The following is a 13,350-nucleotide window of genomic DNA, read 5'->3' as shown; positions in this document are numbered from 1 at the left end:
GACTCCATTGCATTTTTTAAAAATAACTTTGCAGTCTGATTTAGCTCTACCTTTGCAACCTCCAGATTCAACAAATTTTTCATCTATTAGAACATCTCTATCTGCGATGCGCACACTCCATGAGGAAATTGATTGTTTTTGCAAGCAGGTTTTGTTCATTAAAGTTTATCTCAATCTGTCTCAGTTTTCTGTCCTGTCACTTTTTTTTTCTCTACTGTTGTAATGTTGTCTAGTTTGTGATAATGCACGCGTTACTTATTTCATCCTTTGCAGTATTATTTATTGGTTTACTAGTTGACATTAATATTCTAATTGTGCTGTATTCAATGAACATAATATCACTAATATATTTTTGAGGACTTAGGTTGGGGATTGTATTGCATAAGATTTACAAGAGCAAACATCTTTTAACCAATTTAATCATCATGTGAATTCATTGAACATGCTCTCTCTTTGCAATTTGTATTTCTAATTGTTTTTCATCACTAATGATATGGCATAGGTTGCTGCTGAGAATCTGATTAAAAAGCCGCATGTTAATTGGGCTGTCAAAAAGGTAACACGCTCCCTTCAAGTCCTTTGGCCCCGGTCTAGGACAAATATATTTGGATCTAATGCCACTGGTTTAGCTCTGCCTACTAGCGATGTAGATCTTGTCGTATCTCTTCCTCCAGTGCGAAATTTGGTGAGATTTCATATAAAATGTAGTGATTGTTGTCATTTTAGTGTAAAAGGGGTTTTATGTAGAATTTAAAAGATGGACTTTAATATCAGGAGCCGATTAAAGAAGCTGGAATCTTAGAAGGTCGCAATGGTATCAAGGAAACATGCCTTCAGGTAATCTGATTGTTTCATTGATTTACACCCGTGTTGGCTTTATTTTTCTTATCTGTTTTACTACAATTCTTAACTAGTTCCACTGTGGAAAAAATTTCTCACTTGGCCTTTAATTCTAGAATTATTTGAAGACCTATGAGCAATATATACATATAATTTTAGTTGATTAACAGAAGGATCAATCACAAAGTAATTCAATTCCTTTCAAGGGCTAATTTGGGTGATAGGTTGTAATTTTTAAATTTTCTCTTCTTTATTCATCATGATTGTTATCCATCTTTGCTATGCAAGACAAAGAAAATGTTGTTTTCTATTATTTTTTGAACCATGTCCCCATAGGCCTACTTGCTATGTGGTTTAAATCTAGCTTGTAATTTTGTCCTTGCATAGTTAAAGTTATTCATACGGTATACCTAAATAAAATTCTGATATTTTCCATCTCAACTTGCCTCTTGATGGAGGAAGTTGAAAGCTAAGGTAGTAATCAATGTTACCATAGACAGCTCAAGTGCTCAACCACACCAAAGTTTTGAGGAATCAACCAACAAGAGAGAAATACGAGAGTAAGAGAGAAAGGATAGCAGCTATGAAGGAATCCACCTTCAGAGACCGAGAAATAATCCACCTTACTCACAAGACATGGAGAAATTAATTTTCAAAATGTAGCTTAAAAATAAAGCATTAGCTGTTTCATTTATTTAATCCATTATGATCTGAAAGGTTTACAATGAGACTTGTGTAAACATAGACAAATTTAGAGAGCACAAAAATGAGAAATAGATCTAATAAAGATTGTGACCATGCAACCCAATCGCCCAAATCACTAGAATAAAAATTTCCAAATATTCAAATAGGCATGCTTGGATGTTTGCATATAACATATTTCCTATGGTGTCTCTTTCCATTGTTTGACTATCGTGAAGTAGTTTGGGCTTGCTGTCCAAGGGGTTGCTCTAGTTGTCATGTTGAACTCTATGATTGAATAGATCAAAGAGTTGAGTGATGGGAAGGATTAACTATTGGAGGGTTAAAATTTGGAAAGTCACACCGGAAGCTCCTGCATTATTCTCCCTTGGGTTGGAGAGAATTTATCCCTAGGCTTGCATTTTCATCTTCTACATAACAAGGCATAATTTTTGCATCATTAAAGCTGACCGAAACATCATAATATAGATCTGATCTTGTAAATGCTTTCACCCATTCGCTAAAGGAATTTCAATGGTCCATCCATTTGAGGCTCGAGTCTGTCACCTTGAGGAAAGCACTAATTAATCTGTTCCTTATTTGTAGCTTTCAAAGAATAAGAGGCTCCATTCTGCCTAATTAATCTGTTGAGGATGATATGTTAGTTGAAAATCAGATTATTATTATTTGTCTTTTTGTTTGACTTAGTAACTTTTTTCACTTGCATTGGTTTCTAAGAAAACATAGTTTTAAATTTTTTGCTTAATATATTGATAATGATAAACAGACAATATTAGTTAGTCCTTCTGATTAGCCCACCTCCTTAATTACTGAAATCTGTTGAGACTATTTTTCATCTCTCTGAATTCTGTTTTCTTGGAACCCTTGACTGTTCATGCAATCCTGTGATTATTCATGTGGTGGATTTCTAAAATAGACTACATACTGGAGTAGATTTCTAGTATGATTATTATTTGATGAGGCTTGATATTAATAGATTGTTATGTTTTCTTCCAGCATGCAGCTAGGTACCTAGCAAATCAAGAGTGGGTTAGAAATGATTCATTAAAAACCATAGAAAACACTGCGGTAAAATTATGTCTTTGCATAATATGCTATCATTTCTGTGGCTGTCCTCATTTATGGCTGTTCATGTACAGATACCTGTTATCAAACTTGTAGCTGAAGTTCCTACTGATTCTGATATTTCAAGAGAGAGCTCTTCCATAGTGCATATACCAGATACACATTCAACTCAGATACATCAGAGAGAAAGTGAAATTCCTGATCCTGACCTGTCTAGTTCAGACTGTAGCTCTTGCCACATCGATTCAAAAAGGACAAGAAATGATAGTGTTGATGCAAAATCAATTCATCTTGATATTAGCTTCAAATCATCATCACATACTGGACTTCAAACTTCTGAACTGGTAATATATATATATATATATATATATATATATATATATATATATATATTTTGCCATAGATTTAGATTCTCACTTATTGCTACAAAAGAAATTGATTATCTGGGTGATTTCATCTGTTCATGATATGGTTAATTTTGTTAGATTATTATGAATTTATTTCATTCATGCAAAATGCTAAAATGTTCACCAATATCCTTGCTCATCAAGCCTGATGCAATTAATTACTCCTATAAATGACGTGTTTTAGTTTACTCCAGGATGCTAAACTTATGTAGTTTTTCTTGTTACAGCAGATAATGGTCTTCCTTACTGTTGTGGATTGCACATCCTAGTTGGAATCAACTATTTGATTCTTTACCTTGTCATGGTTGATAAATTGGATTCTTGCAACTGTCATTTGCACTATTTGATTTGTAAATTTTTTTTACTGGGCATGACTGGCTTGTTCAGTTGGTTTCACTTGAAATTGGTGCATATGTTGTTTATTTAATGTCCCTGACAAAGTCTGTTTGATAAATAGTAACTTTACCTATTAATTCCCAGTCAGTAATCGGTGGAAAACACTCAAATCAGTGCGACTCAAACTGGTCAATCAGTTCCATGTTTGTTCATTTTCTTTGATCCATCTGATTGAATGGATAATTAGCAATGTAGTGCCACTGCCCCGACTAGACTGACCTGTTTGTCTATAGATTGGTTGTTTTTGCTATGAAGAACCTGACCACAGCGGTACTTCTTATGTGTTATTGACATGAATAGAGGGGTTTATTTCTTCTTGTTTCTCTAGCTTTGGGGCTCATTTAGGGTTGATTTAGAGTTAGGCTCAATTTGGGTTTTACTGGTGTTAGGCTTGGGCTTGAGTCTGAAGTAGGCTCGAACCGTATTTAGTTTGGAGGCTTTTTGGATGACTAATGTTGAAATGGGTTGATGGTGGGTGAATTTGATTAAACCTTAGCTATAACTATGTTCGTATAATACAATGTCAAAATTATACCATTTTTCCTTCTCCTTTTTTGTCTATGTACTCCTTCTCCCTCCAATTCTCCATCAACACTATACATCCAAATACCAACACAGTACCGAAATGATATTGTTCTAGTTAAGTCCGAAACTCTAACATGACTCGAGATTTTGAACCTTGGATTAAATGAGGTTAACTTTTGCGGTTTTGGTTTTAATGTCTTAATTTAGAGTTATTAATACCTAGGTGCAGTCACATACCCACACACCCATACACATTGTCTTTGTTATTAATACCTAGGTGCGGTCGACACACACCTCTTCCTCTCTCTAGCAATCCTCCCTTTTATGCCATTTTTGTTTGACAATTTCTATCCTTAATCTTCACTCTCCCTCCATCATCTTGGTCTGTCACTTCTCCATTCACCGCAACCGCCTATTGTCTTTGTGAACCCTTTCCCTTCATTGGCACTAGTTATCCATCTACTATAGCCCTCCCTTCTCCACAAGTTGATAACCAATCTGTCACTATTTTGACTCAGGTCACTAGCAATCCTCACTTTTGCACCACTTTTACAGGACAATCTCCATCTCCAATCTTTACTTTTTCCCCATCATCAATGGTCTGACTAAACTATTCAACGCAAATCATGTCAACCCCGTCCCTCCATTTCCATTCATCGTGTTGGCGCAGCGGGGCCGACAAGAGGGGGATGAATTGCCTGAAATAGAAAAATAAAACCCCTTCCCGATCGTTGGACTTAGACTAGAAACGCAATTAAAAATAGAATTAATAACTTAAAGAAATAAGTAAAAGGTCACTATTTATTTGGTTGCAACCTAGTTGGTTGTTAATCCAAGGCGGTTGTAAAGCTCACTAAGAATCTCCTTCTCTGAAGGCGGAGAAGCCTTTTACATACACTGAAAGCTCAGAAATAACTAGGAAAATGATTATAGAAGTTGTTATACTATTTCCTAGCTCCAGGGGTTTTTTTATAGCTCCTGGAAATCCTATCCGTAGCTTGAGGGGGCCTCCAAAGGGCTTGGAGGGCGCCTCCAGCGAGGCGCCATGGGATAGAGTTTTATCCCTTGGCAACGGTCAGTTTTCCTGGTCGAATGCGCCTTCCATGCTCATGGAGGGCACCTTCCATGCTTACGGAGGGCGCCTTCCATGCCCATGGGAGGCGCCTTCCGCCTGAAGGTGGCAAAGGCGCGCGGGCGCCTTGGAGGCGCCTTCAACTCCTGTTGAGGGCACCTCCAGCAGTCTTCATCAGCTTCTTTCGCTCTTCTGCCTCCGATCACCTGAGTGATTGCGGCCAACCAAAATAGGGCTCATCTGAACTAAATTTCCGGCCTTCTCCTCGAGCAGGCTTCCGCTCCGGCTTCTCGTCCCTCGAACGTCGCGTACATTCTTCTTGTCCATCGGTGTACTTTTCTGCAGCACCTCATCCCTCGGATGCACCGAGCCCGTCGGTTCCCTTCCCATGCCATCTTTCTCGTTAGCTGCGTCTTCCGCTCGACTTCCTGTGCTCCTTAGCTCCTGCACACTTAGACACAAGGATCAAATCAAAATAGGACCTAACTTAACTTAGTTGATCACACCAAAACAACCACGGGGTCCAACACATTGGACACTAGCAACCTCCTTAACCCTAGTGCAGCAGTTTTGTTAAAGTAATTGCACCTGTGGAGAAAACAATCCAATGTGGTTTGTGTGAGGCACATTGATAATAGTGTTAATGTGCTTGCTAATATAGGTTTAGTAATTGTGTTGATTAATTCATGGTTTTTGATGATTAGGTGTTATTTACGTTGATGGATCTTGGAGTGGTTGCATGATCATTGATGGGACAACAGGTGTTGTGTTATAAGTAGTTCAATCGAGGTAGAATCCTTTTCTTTGCATGGAATATATAGATTTAAACCATGATGTCCTAAAATTTGTGCAATATACATTTGGTCTTGTGGCGATAGAATCAAGTGGTAAATGCATTGAGTGAGTACAATTAGTATATAGATTCCGTCTTATGTGAGTAGAGAAATCATAGATCTAAAATGCCTTTGGTTTGGTCGCATATGCAATGTGTAGGCAGATTTTGAAGGCGAATGCATATGGCAAATATGGTTTGCATGTGTAATTAAAAAAAATCTTATTTGGTTTGTTCCAAGGTTTAAAATTTCGAGTGCCGAAGTTTTGCTCTTTGACGGGAATGATATTATTTCGGTGTGGTGCCGATGTTTTGATGCATAGTGCTAGTAATGGATTGAAGTTGAGTAAGAAGGAAATGAAGCATAGGAAGGAGACATTGTCCCAAACATGATTTTAAACCTTGTATCATATGGGGTAAAATGGTTGAAATATATAATTCCGGTAAATTATTAAAACTTGATACCACTCAATGTCTTCTTACTTTGCTCAATCTTTTTCCTCTGACCTCCAATCTGTCACCGACACCATGCGTTGGAGCTTCAATGTGATACTAAAATATTTTTTCAATCAACCTTCTTGAAACAACTTTTTGTAAAAAGCAGGGTAAGGCTGCATACAATGGATCCTTTCCCGGGACCCTGTATAGAGGGAGTTTCGTGCACCGGACTGCCTTTTACGGAAGGGGAGCCTTAACACAATGGTAAAGTTGTTGCTTTGTGACCAAAAGGTTACGGGTTCGAATCCTAGAAACAACCTCTTGCAAAAAGTAGGGTAAGGCTGCGTACAATGGATCCTTCCCCGGGACCCCGCATGGCGGGAGCTTCGTGTACTGGGTTGCTCTTTTTAGTTAAGTCTGAAGGGGAGCCTTGACGCAACGGTAAAGTTGTTATTTTGTGACCAAAAGGTTACGAGTTCGAATCCTAGAAACGGTCTTTTGTAAAAAGCAAGGTAAGACTGCGTACAATGGATCCTTTCTCGGGACCTTGCATGGTGGGAGTTTCGTGTACCAAGCTGCCTTTTTTTTTTTTTTTTAAGATTGAAACTATGACATGGTTTGAGATTTGGAACCTTGGTGCCGAGTGATATCGAATTTTGATGATTTATTGGAACTATATATTTTGACTGATCTGCCTAGCCGGTATGAGATTTCAAACCATGATTCGTTCTAAGAAGCTTAATTTCAACCAAATTTACTTAAAACTCCCATCCTACATTTAATAGTTTATAATTTGTAAGTGTTAATTTAAACACTTGTTTTACAAGTGACGATTATTTTAGATACACTGACTACATATGCTTTTATCTATACGTTCCTATATTGCATATTTGCTATGCAGTGAGTCCTCCGCATACCACCTACATACGTTTTTGAAAGTATGTTGGAAATTGACTCTTATGAATAAGGTTTGCAAGCTTGAATTGTGGTTATTGTAAATTCATTTAATTATCTTTACTGGAAGATATTTTAAATATGTTGACAATCAAGCTTGATTTATATTTTTTAAGATTTTTAATAACATCTTAAATGCAGTTTGAGTAATAAATTTGATCCTGATATTGATTCACAAATCCTACTGATCATATGAGGTTTTTGACCTTGCTACTTTGATATAAATATTGATTTTGTGAACTATGCTACCAAGTTATAAACCATATTGCTAAACATTATAAATCCCCATCTACAATTAGTCATCAAACATTATCCATCAATGAAGTCTTAAACCCACAATACCAGTCATATGCCAATCATGCTTTTTTATGTTCATGAAGCGTTATTTATCACACAACCTTTCATAAGCTCCCTCGCAGACAGAATTCTCCTGTAGTTTTATGCCTGACCCTTAGTTGTTGAACTTTGAAATGATGGATGATAAGAGACATTGCAGCTTTCCTTTTTAGTTAATACAAAATTTATATTGGATCCTTTACTTTGACTTGTTAAATTGTTATGTGCAGGTTAGAGAACTCACCCAACAATTTCCTGCTGCTGTACCACTGGCTCTAGTACTCAAGAAGTTCTTGGCTGATAGGAGTTTGGATCGTTCATATTCTGGTGGTCTAAGTTCATACTGTTTGGTAGGCTATTCTACTCTTGCTTGGCTTGTCATACAGCTAATTTCCTACTGGAATCCTAGTAGCTCAGAATTCAGATGGAATGGCAATAAAATTCCTTTCTCTATTATGGGTTTAGTATTAGTGACAAAATGAGCCAAAATTTGTTTTAGCGTGATAGCTGCATTCAAAGGAGAAGTTATTGAAGTGAATAATATAGCTGTGCTTTTGAAGGCTACAACACAATCATAAGGAATTATGTTTATTGTAGTGACTACTGCTAATGATATATTAAGAATGTTTTATGAAGTTAAATGATATTTTAAATTTAATCCAATGAGATTTATAAACAAGAACACTTCCTTGATAAACTTGAGAATTTGACATATCTAGAATAGACTAATCCAGTAGACTAGAGTCATGGACACCGATTAAATATCGTCTTAGCTAATAACTAAAAGAATGTCATAGGAGGTGAAGGGCTCTTAGTTGCATTTAAATAGTATACTTTTGTAATAATTAATGTGGAATATTAATTGTATTTCCTAGTGTTTTCTTTAAGAAATTCACTATAAATTTAATTTAGCTCAAATATATACTTGAGATTCTGATATGATGTTGAGAAGAGTCCCATGAAAAATGAGAAACTTAAAGAGGTCAAAGTAGTTTTATAATGGTTTAAGTCACATAATTCTCAGATACATTAAGGATCGTTGTTGGGTTGAACATCTGATCAAGATTGAAAATATGCATATGTTGTCAAGATAGATAATGATATGCATCTTTTTTGGACTCATCTGCTTGCCTTAAATCAACATTTCCTATGAGCTTCTGGAAGAATCTTGATCTTGGCTACATTGATGGAACTTTGATACGTGGGCATATTTTCCATGCTTTTGTTTCTCTGATATCAAAATGCATATTCATCTTTCCTATGCTTGCTGTATTCTTTTTCTTGTATTTTTTAAACTAAAGCTGTCATAGTTTGACGTTGGCATGAAACTTGTGTCGTCGATAAAACTTTTTTTCATATTTAGACTGGAATTGTTACTGATCTAATATATATAATCTTATATTATGGACATTTGGTTTGTCCAGAAGATTATATTTATTGAAATGTCTGTTTGGCTATGTGCAGATCTTGCTTCTTATACGTTTTCTTCAGCATGAACACCATGCTGGACGTCCCAATAACCAAGTAAGCACTCAGTTTTGTTAGAAGAAAGTTTTGATTGATCGTTTCTCTATTAGTCAATCTATGTGTATAACTATGATATGTTTAATATTTCTTGTTTGGTTAAAATATGATAAAAATATGGCAAATATGACAAATATTCAATGAATGGATCCATTAAATTATTGTGCTAATGCTATGTCCTTCCCCGGAAGGAACATGTTGCAGGGTCGACTGTAACGTCTCGGCAAGGACCGCTACATCTCCAGAACTCGGGTGTAGTGCTAAATATGCAAGAGTTCTCGTTACAGGGTCCGACTGTAACGTCTCGGCAAGGACCGCTACATCTCCAGAACTCGGGTGTAGTGCTAAATATGCAAGAGTTCTCGTTACAGGGTCCGACTGTAACATCTCAACAAGGACCGTTACATTTCCATGGGAATTTGGATGTAGTGTTAAATAGGCAAGAGTTCTCATATCATAGGTTGGATAAGAACAAATATGATAGGAAAACTAATAATCTAAGATTTGGAACATGGAACATGAGAACTCTCACTGGTAAATCAATGGAGGTAGTAGATATGATGATTAGGAGAAGAATTAATATTTTGTGTGTACAAGAGACAAAATGGACAGGCGAGAAGGCAAAGATGATAGAGAACTCGAGTTTTAAGTTATGGTACACTGAAAAGAGTAAAGCAAAAAATAAAGTGGGTATTATTGTAGATAGTTTGTTAAAGGATGGAGTTGTAGGAGTAGTTAGAAAAGGGGATAGAATTATAACTCTTAAGATAATAGTGGCGAAAGAAACTATGAACATAATTAATGTATATGCACCACAGGTAGGATTAGATGAAGCTACCAAATCAAGGTTCTAGGAGGACTTAGATGAAATATTACAAAATATTCCACCAAATGAAATGATTTTAATAGGAGGTGATCTAAATGGACATGTCGGAGTGAAAAATGAGGAATATGAGAGAGTACATGGAGTTATGAGTTTGGAATGAGGAATGAGGAATGAGGAAGGGAAAACTATATTAGATTTTGTGATAGCATATGACCTTATATTAGTTAATACGTTTTTTAAGAAAAGAAAAGAACACTTAATCACATTCAAAAGTGGGAATAATAAATCGTAAATTTGTTTTCTTATGGTTAGGAAGAAGGGTAGAAAGATTTATAAAGATTGCAAAGTCATCCTGGAGAAAGCTTAACTACCCAACGTAGAGTAGTAGTGTTGGATATACGCCTCAAACATAGTATCAATAGAAAGAAAATATATACGATTCCTAGAATTAAGTGGTGGAAGTTAAAGGATGGGAAACAAAATATATTTAAGGAGAAGGTAGAAGTACAAACATTAGGTGAAATATACGATGACTCTAATACAACATGGGATAAGATGGTATTAAAGTTGAAAATAGTAGTTAAAAGTGTACTCGGTGAGTCAAAGGGACATGCACCACTAAGTAAAGAATCTTGGTGATGGAATAAGAAAGTACAAGAGAAAGTGAAGGAAAAACGAATAGCTTATAAGGAATTATATATTTATAAGAACGAGGAAAATTTAAAATGAAATTTTAGTTAGTGGTGAAGCAAAAAATGAAATTTTTGAACGATTATATCAAAAATTGGATACAAAAGAAGGGGAAAGAGACATTTATAGAATAACTAAAGTGAGAGAAAGGAAAACAAGAGATCTTAATCAAATAAAATGTATTAAAGATGAATATAATAGGGTATTAGTAGACGATGGAGAGATAAAAGAGCGGTGGAAGAGATATTTTCATCAATTTTTTAATGAAGGTTTAGGTGACCAACTTAACTTAGGTAATTTAGGTAGGTTTAATTTTTATCGTAGAATTCAAACTTCAGAAGTAAAACAAACTTTGAATGAGATGCACAATGGAAGAGATATTTTCATCAATTTTTTAATGAAGGTTTAGGTGACCAACTTAACTTAGGTAATTTAGGTAGGTTTAATTTTTATCGTAGAATTCAAACTTCAGAAGTAAAACAAACTTTGAATGAGATGCACAATGGAAAAGCCGTTGGACCAAACGATATTCCGATAGAGGTATGGAAGTGCTTAGGGAAATAAGGTATTAAATGACTTACAAAATTATTTAACATGATATTGAAAACGAAAAAAATGTCTGATCAATGGAGGATAAGTACTCTAGTTCCCTTATATAACAACAAGGGAGACGTACAAAATTGTGCAAATTATTGAGGTATTAAACTAATGAATCATAGTATGAAACTTTGGGAAAAAGTAATAGAAAAAAGATTAAGGAAGGAGACCATAGTGACAGAAAATCAATTTGGGTTCATGCCTGGAAGGTTGACAATAGAAGCTATACATCTTCTTAGATAATTAATTGAAAAATATCGGGAGCAAAAACAAGATCTACACATGGTATTCATTGATTTAGAAAAAACTTATGATAGAGTTCCAAGAGAAATTATATGGAGAATTTTAAAAAAGAGAGGTGTTAGCGTAACATATATTGAACTAATTAAGGATATGTATGAGGATGTAACAACTAGAGTAAAGACTTCAGGCGGAGTAATTGAAGCATTTCCAATAAAGATAGGGTTATATCAAGGATCAACTCTAAGTCCCTATCTTTTTACACTAATTATGAATGAACTCACTGCGCACATTCAAGACAAGGTACCATGGTGTATGTTATTTACAGATGATATTATTTTGGTAGATGAAACACGTGAAGGAGTAAATGCTAAACTAGAATCTTAGAGGGAAACACTAGAAGGGAAATATTTTAAGCTTAGTAGATTAAAGACAGAATATATGGAATTTAAGTTTAGCAATATTAGAAGTAATGAAACAATTATTAAGATAGGAGAGGACAAGTTGTCCGGAACCGAGAGATTTAAATATTTAGGATCATTTTTGCAAAATGATGGAGAGATTGAGAGAGATGTCTTACATAGTATACAAGCAGGATGGGTGAAATGGAGGGGAGCGTCGAGTGTTTTATGTGACCGTAAAGTACCTCTTAAACTTAAAGGTAAGTTCTATAAAACCGCAGTTAGACTTGCTATGTTGTATGGAGTTGAATGTTGGGCTATGACTCGAGCACATGAGCAGAAGATGAGAATTGTAGAGATGAGGATGTTAAGGTGGATGTGTGAGCATACAAGGATGGACAAAATAAGAAATGAGAGTATTAGAGAGAAAGTCGGAGTTGCATCTATTGAGGAAAAACTCTGAGAGACACGTTTAAGATGATACGGACATGTACTTAGACACCAATAAATGCTCTAGTTAGGCGATGTGAAACTATGATAAACATGCATATTAAACGAGGAAGAGGAAGACCAAAAAAGACTTGGTTAGCAACAATAAAACAAGATAAAATTTATTTAAATATAGATGATGATATAATAGGAGATAGAGCTCAATGGCGTAAAATGATTCATACAGCCGACCCCACCTAGTGGGAAAAAGCTTGGTTGTTGTTGGTTAAAATATGATATACACGATATGCGTATCTTGTCTTTATTTAAACTTTTATTAGACATTTTCCTCAATATTAGTATTTGTTATTGCTGTACATGTATCTGAATTTCTCTCTTTTCAATTCTATTACTGAATATTTCTAGTACAGTTTTTCTTGAGTAGCCACCCGTGATTTATCTCCTTTGTGTTGGCCCTAAACTGGTTGGCGGGGGCGCTGGGGGCGAGCGTAGTTCCCTTTTGCCACCATTGGTACCTTTTTTCTGCATGAGTGAGATATAGTTAAAGTCTATTCATCCTAGGTTCACAACAACAGTAACAACAAGAAGCTATGTCTTAATTATCTGGGTCAAGTTCCAAACTATATCAAAGTTATATGGGTAGTAAGTGACAAGCTAACCCTACAACTAGAGCAATTTGGACATTGTTTTATACTGGTTTCTAGAGATTAACATAACTCCACCTTTTTTTTATGGGAGTGGGAACAACATTGGCAGAATTTTTGTTTATGTAACTTTCTGAAATTCTTTTTGTATATTGAGACTTTGATATTCGAACATGTATCTAGAACTCAATTGAGATGTATATTTTAATATTTTCGTATAAGATAATGCCTATTAAAATTTTATAAAAAATATTTTTAAAAAATAGTAATTCTTAAAATTCAAAACTGAATTTAAAATTATAAAATAATTTGAAAATTTGAAATTATTTTTTAATGTATTTATAAATTTTTAATTTAAAAATAATAATAATAATAAATTATTAGAATATAAATGTGATTTTTTAAAAAAAA

At 35.1% G+C, this 13,350-nt stretch overlaps 1 protein-coding gene across 7 annotated transcripts in view; it reads left to right on the top strand.

Annotated features, from left to right (window-relative positions):
- Positions 1-13,350, top strand: part of LOC122042197 — a 31,515-nt gene that overhangs the window by 7,166 nt on the left and 10,999 nt on the right. For all 7 annotated transcript variants that reach the window (XM_042602193.1, XM_042602197.1, XM_042602196.1 and 4 more), the window contains exons 5-11: positions 35-148; positions 503-685; positions 775-837; positions 2,539-2,610; positions 2,682-2,951; positions 7,798-7,917; positions 9,032-9,091. In XM_042602193.1, coding sequence (XP_042458127.1) covers positions 35-148; positions 503-685; positions 775-837; positions 2,539-2,610; positions 2,682-2,951; positions 7,798-7,917; positions 9,032-9,091 — 882 coding nt within the window. The remainder of the gene's footprint in view (positions 1-34; positions 149-502; positions 686-774; positions 838-2,538; positions 2,611-2,681; positions 2,952-7,797; positions 7,918-9,031; positions 9,092-13,350) is intronic.

The sequence above is a fragment of the Zingiber officinale genome, chromosome 2A (assembly GCF_018446385.1).
Source record: "Zingiber officinale cultivar Zhangliang chromosome 2A, Zo_v1.1, whole genome shotgun sequence".
NCBI classification, from domain to species: Eukaryota; Viridiplantae; Streptophyta; class Magnoliopsida; order Zingiberales; family Zingiberaceae; genus Zingiber; species Zingiber officinale.
This window is presented reverse-complemented; position numbering and strand designations above follow the sequence as displayed.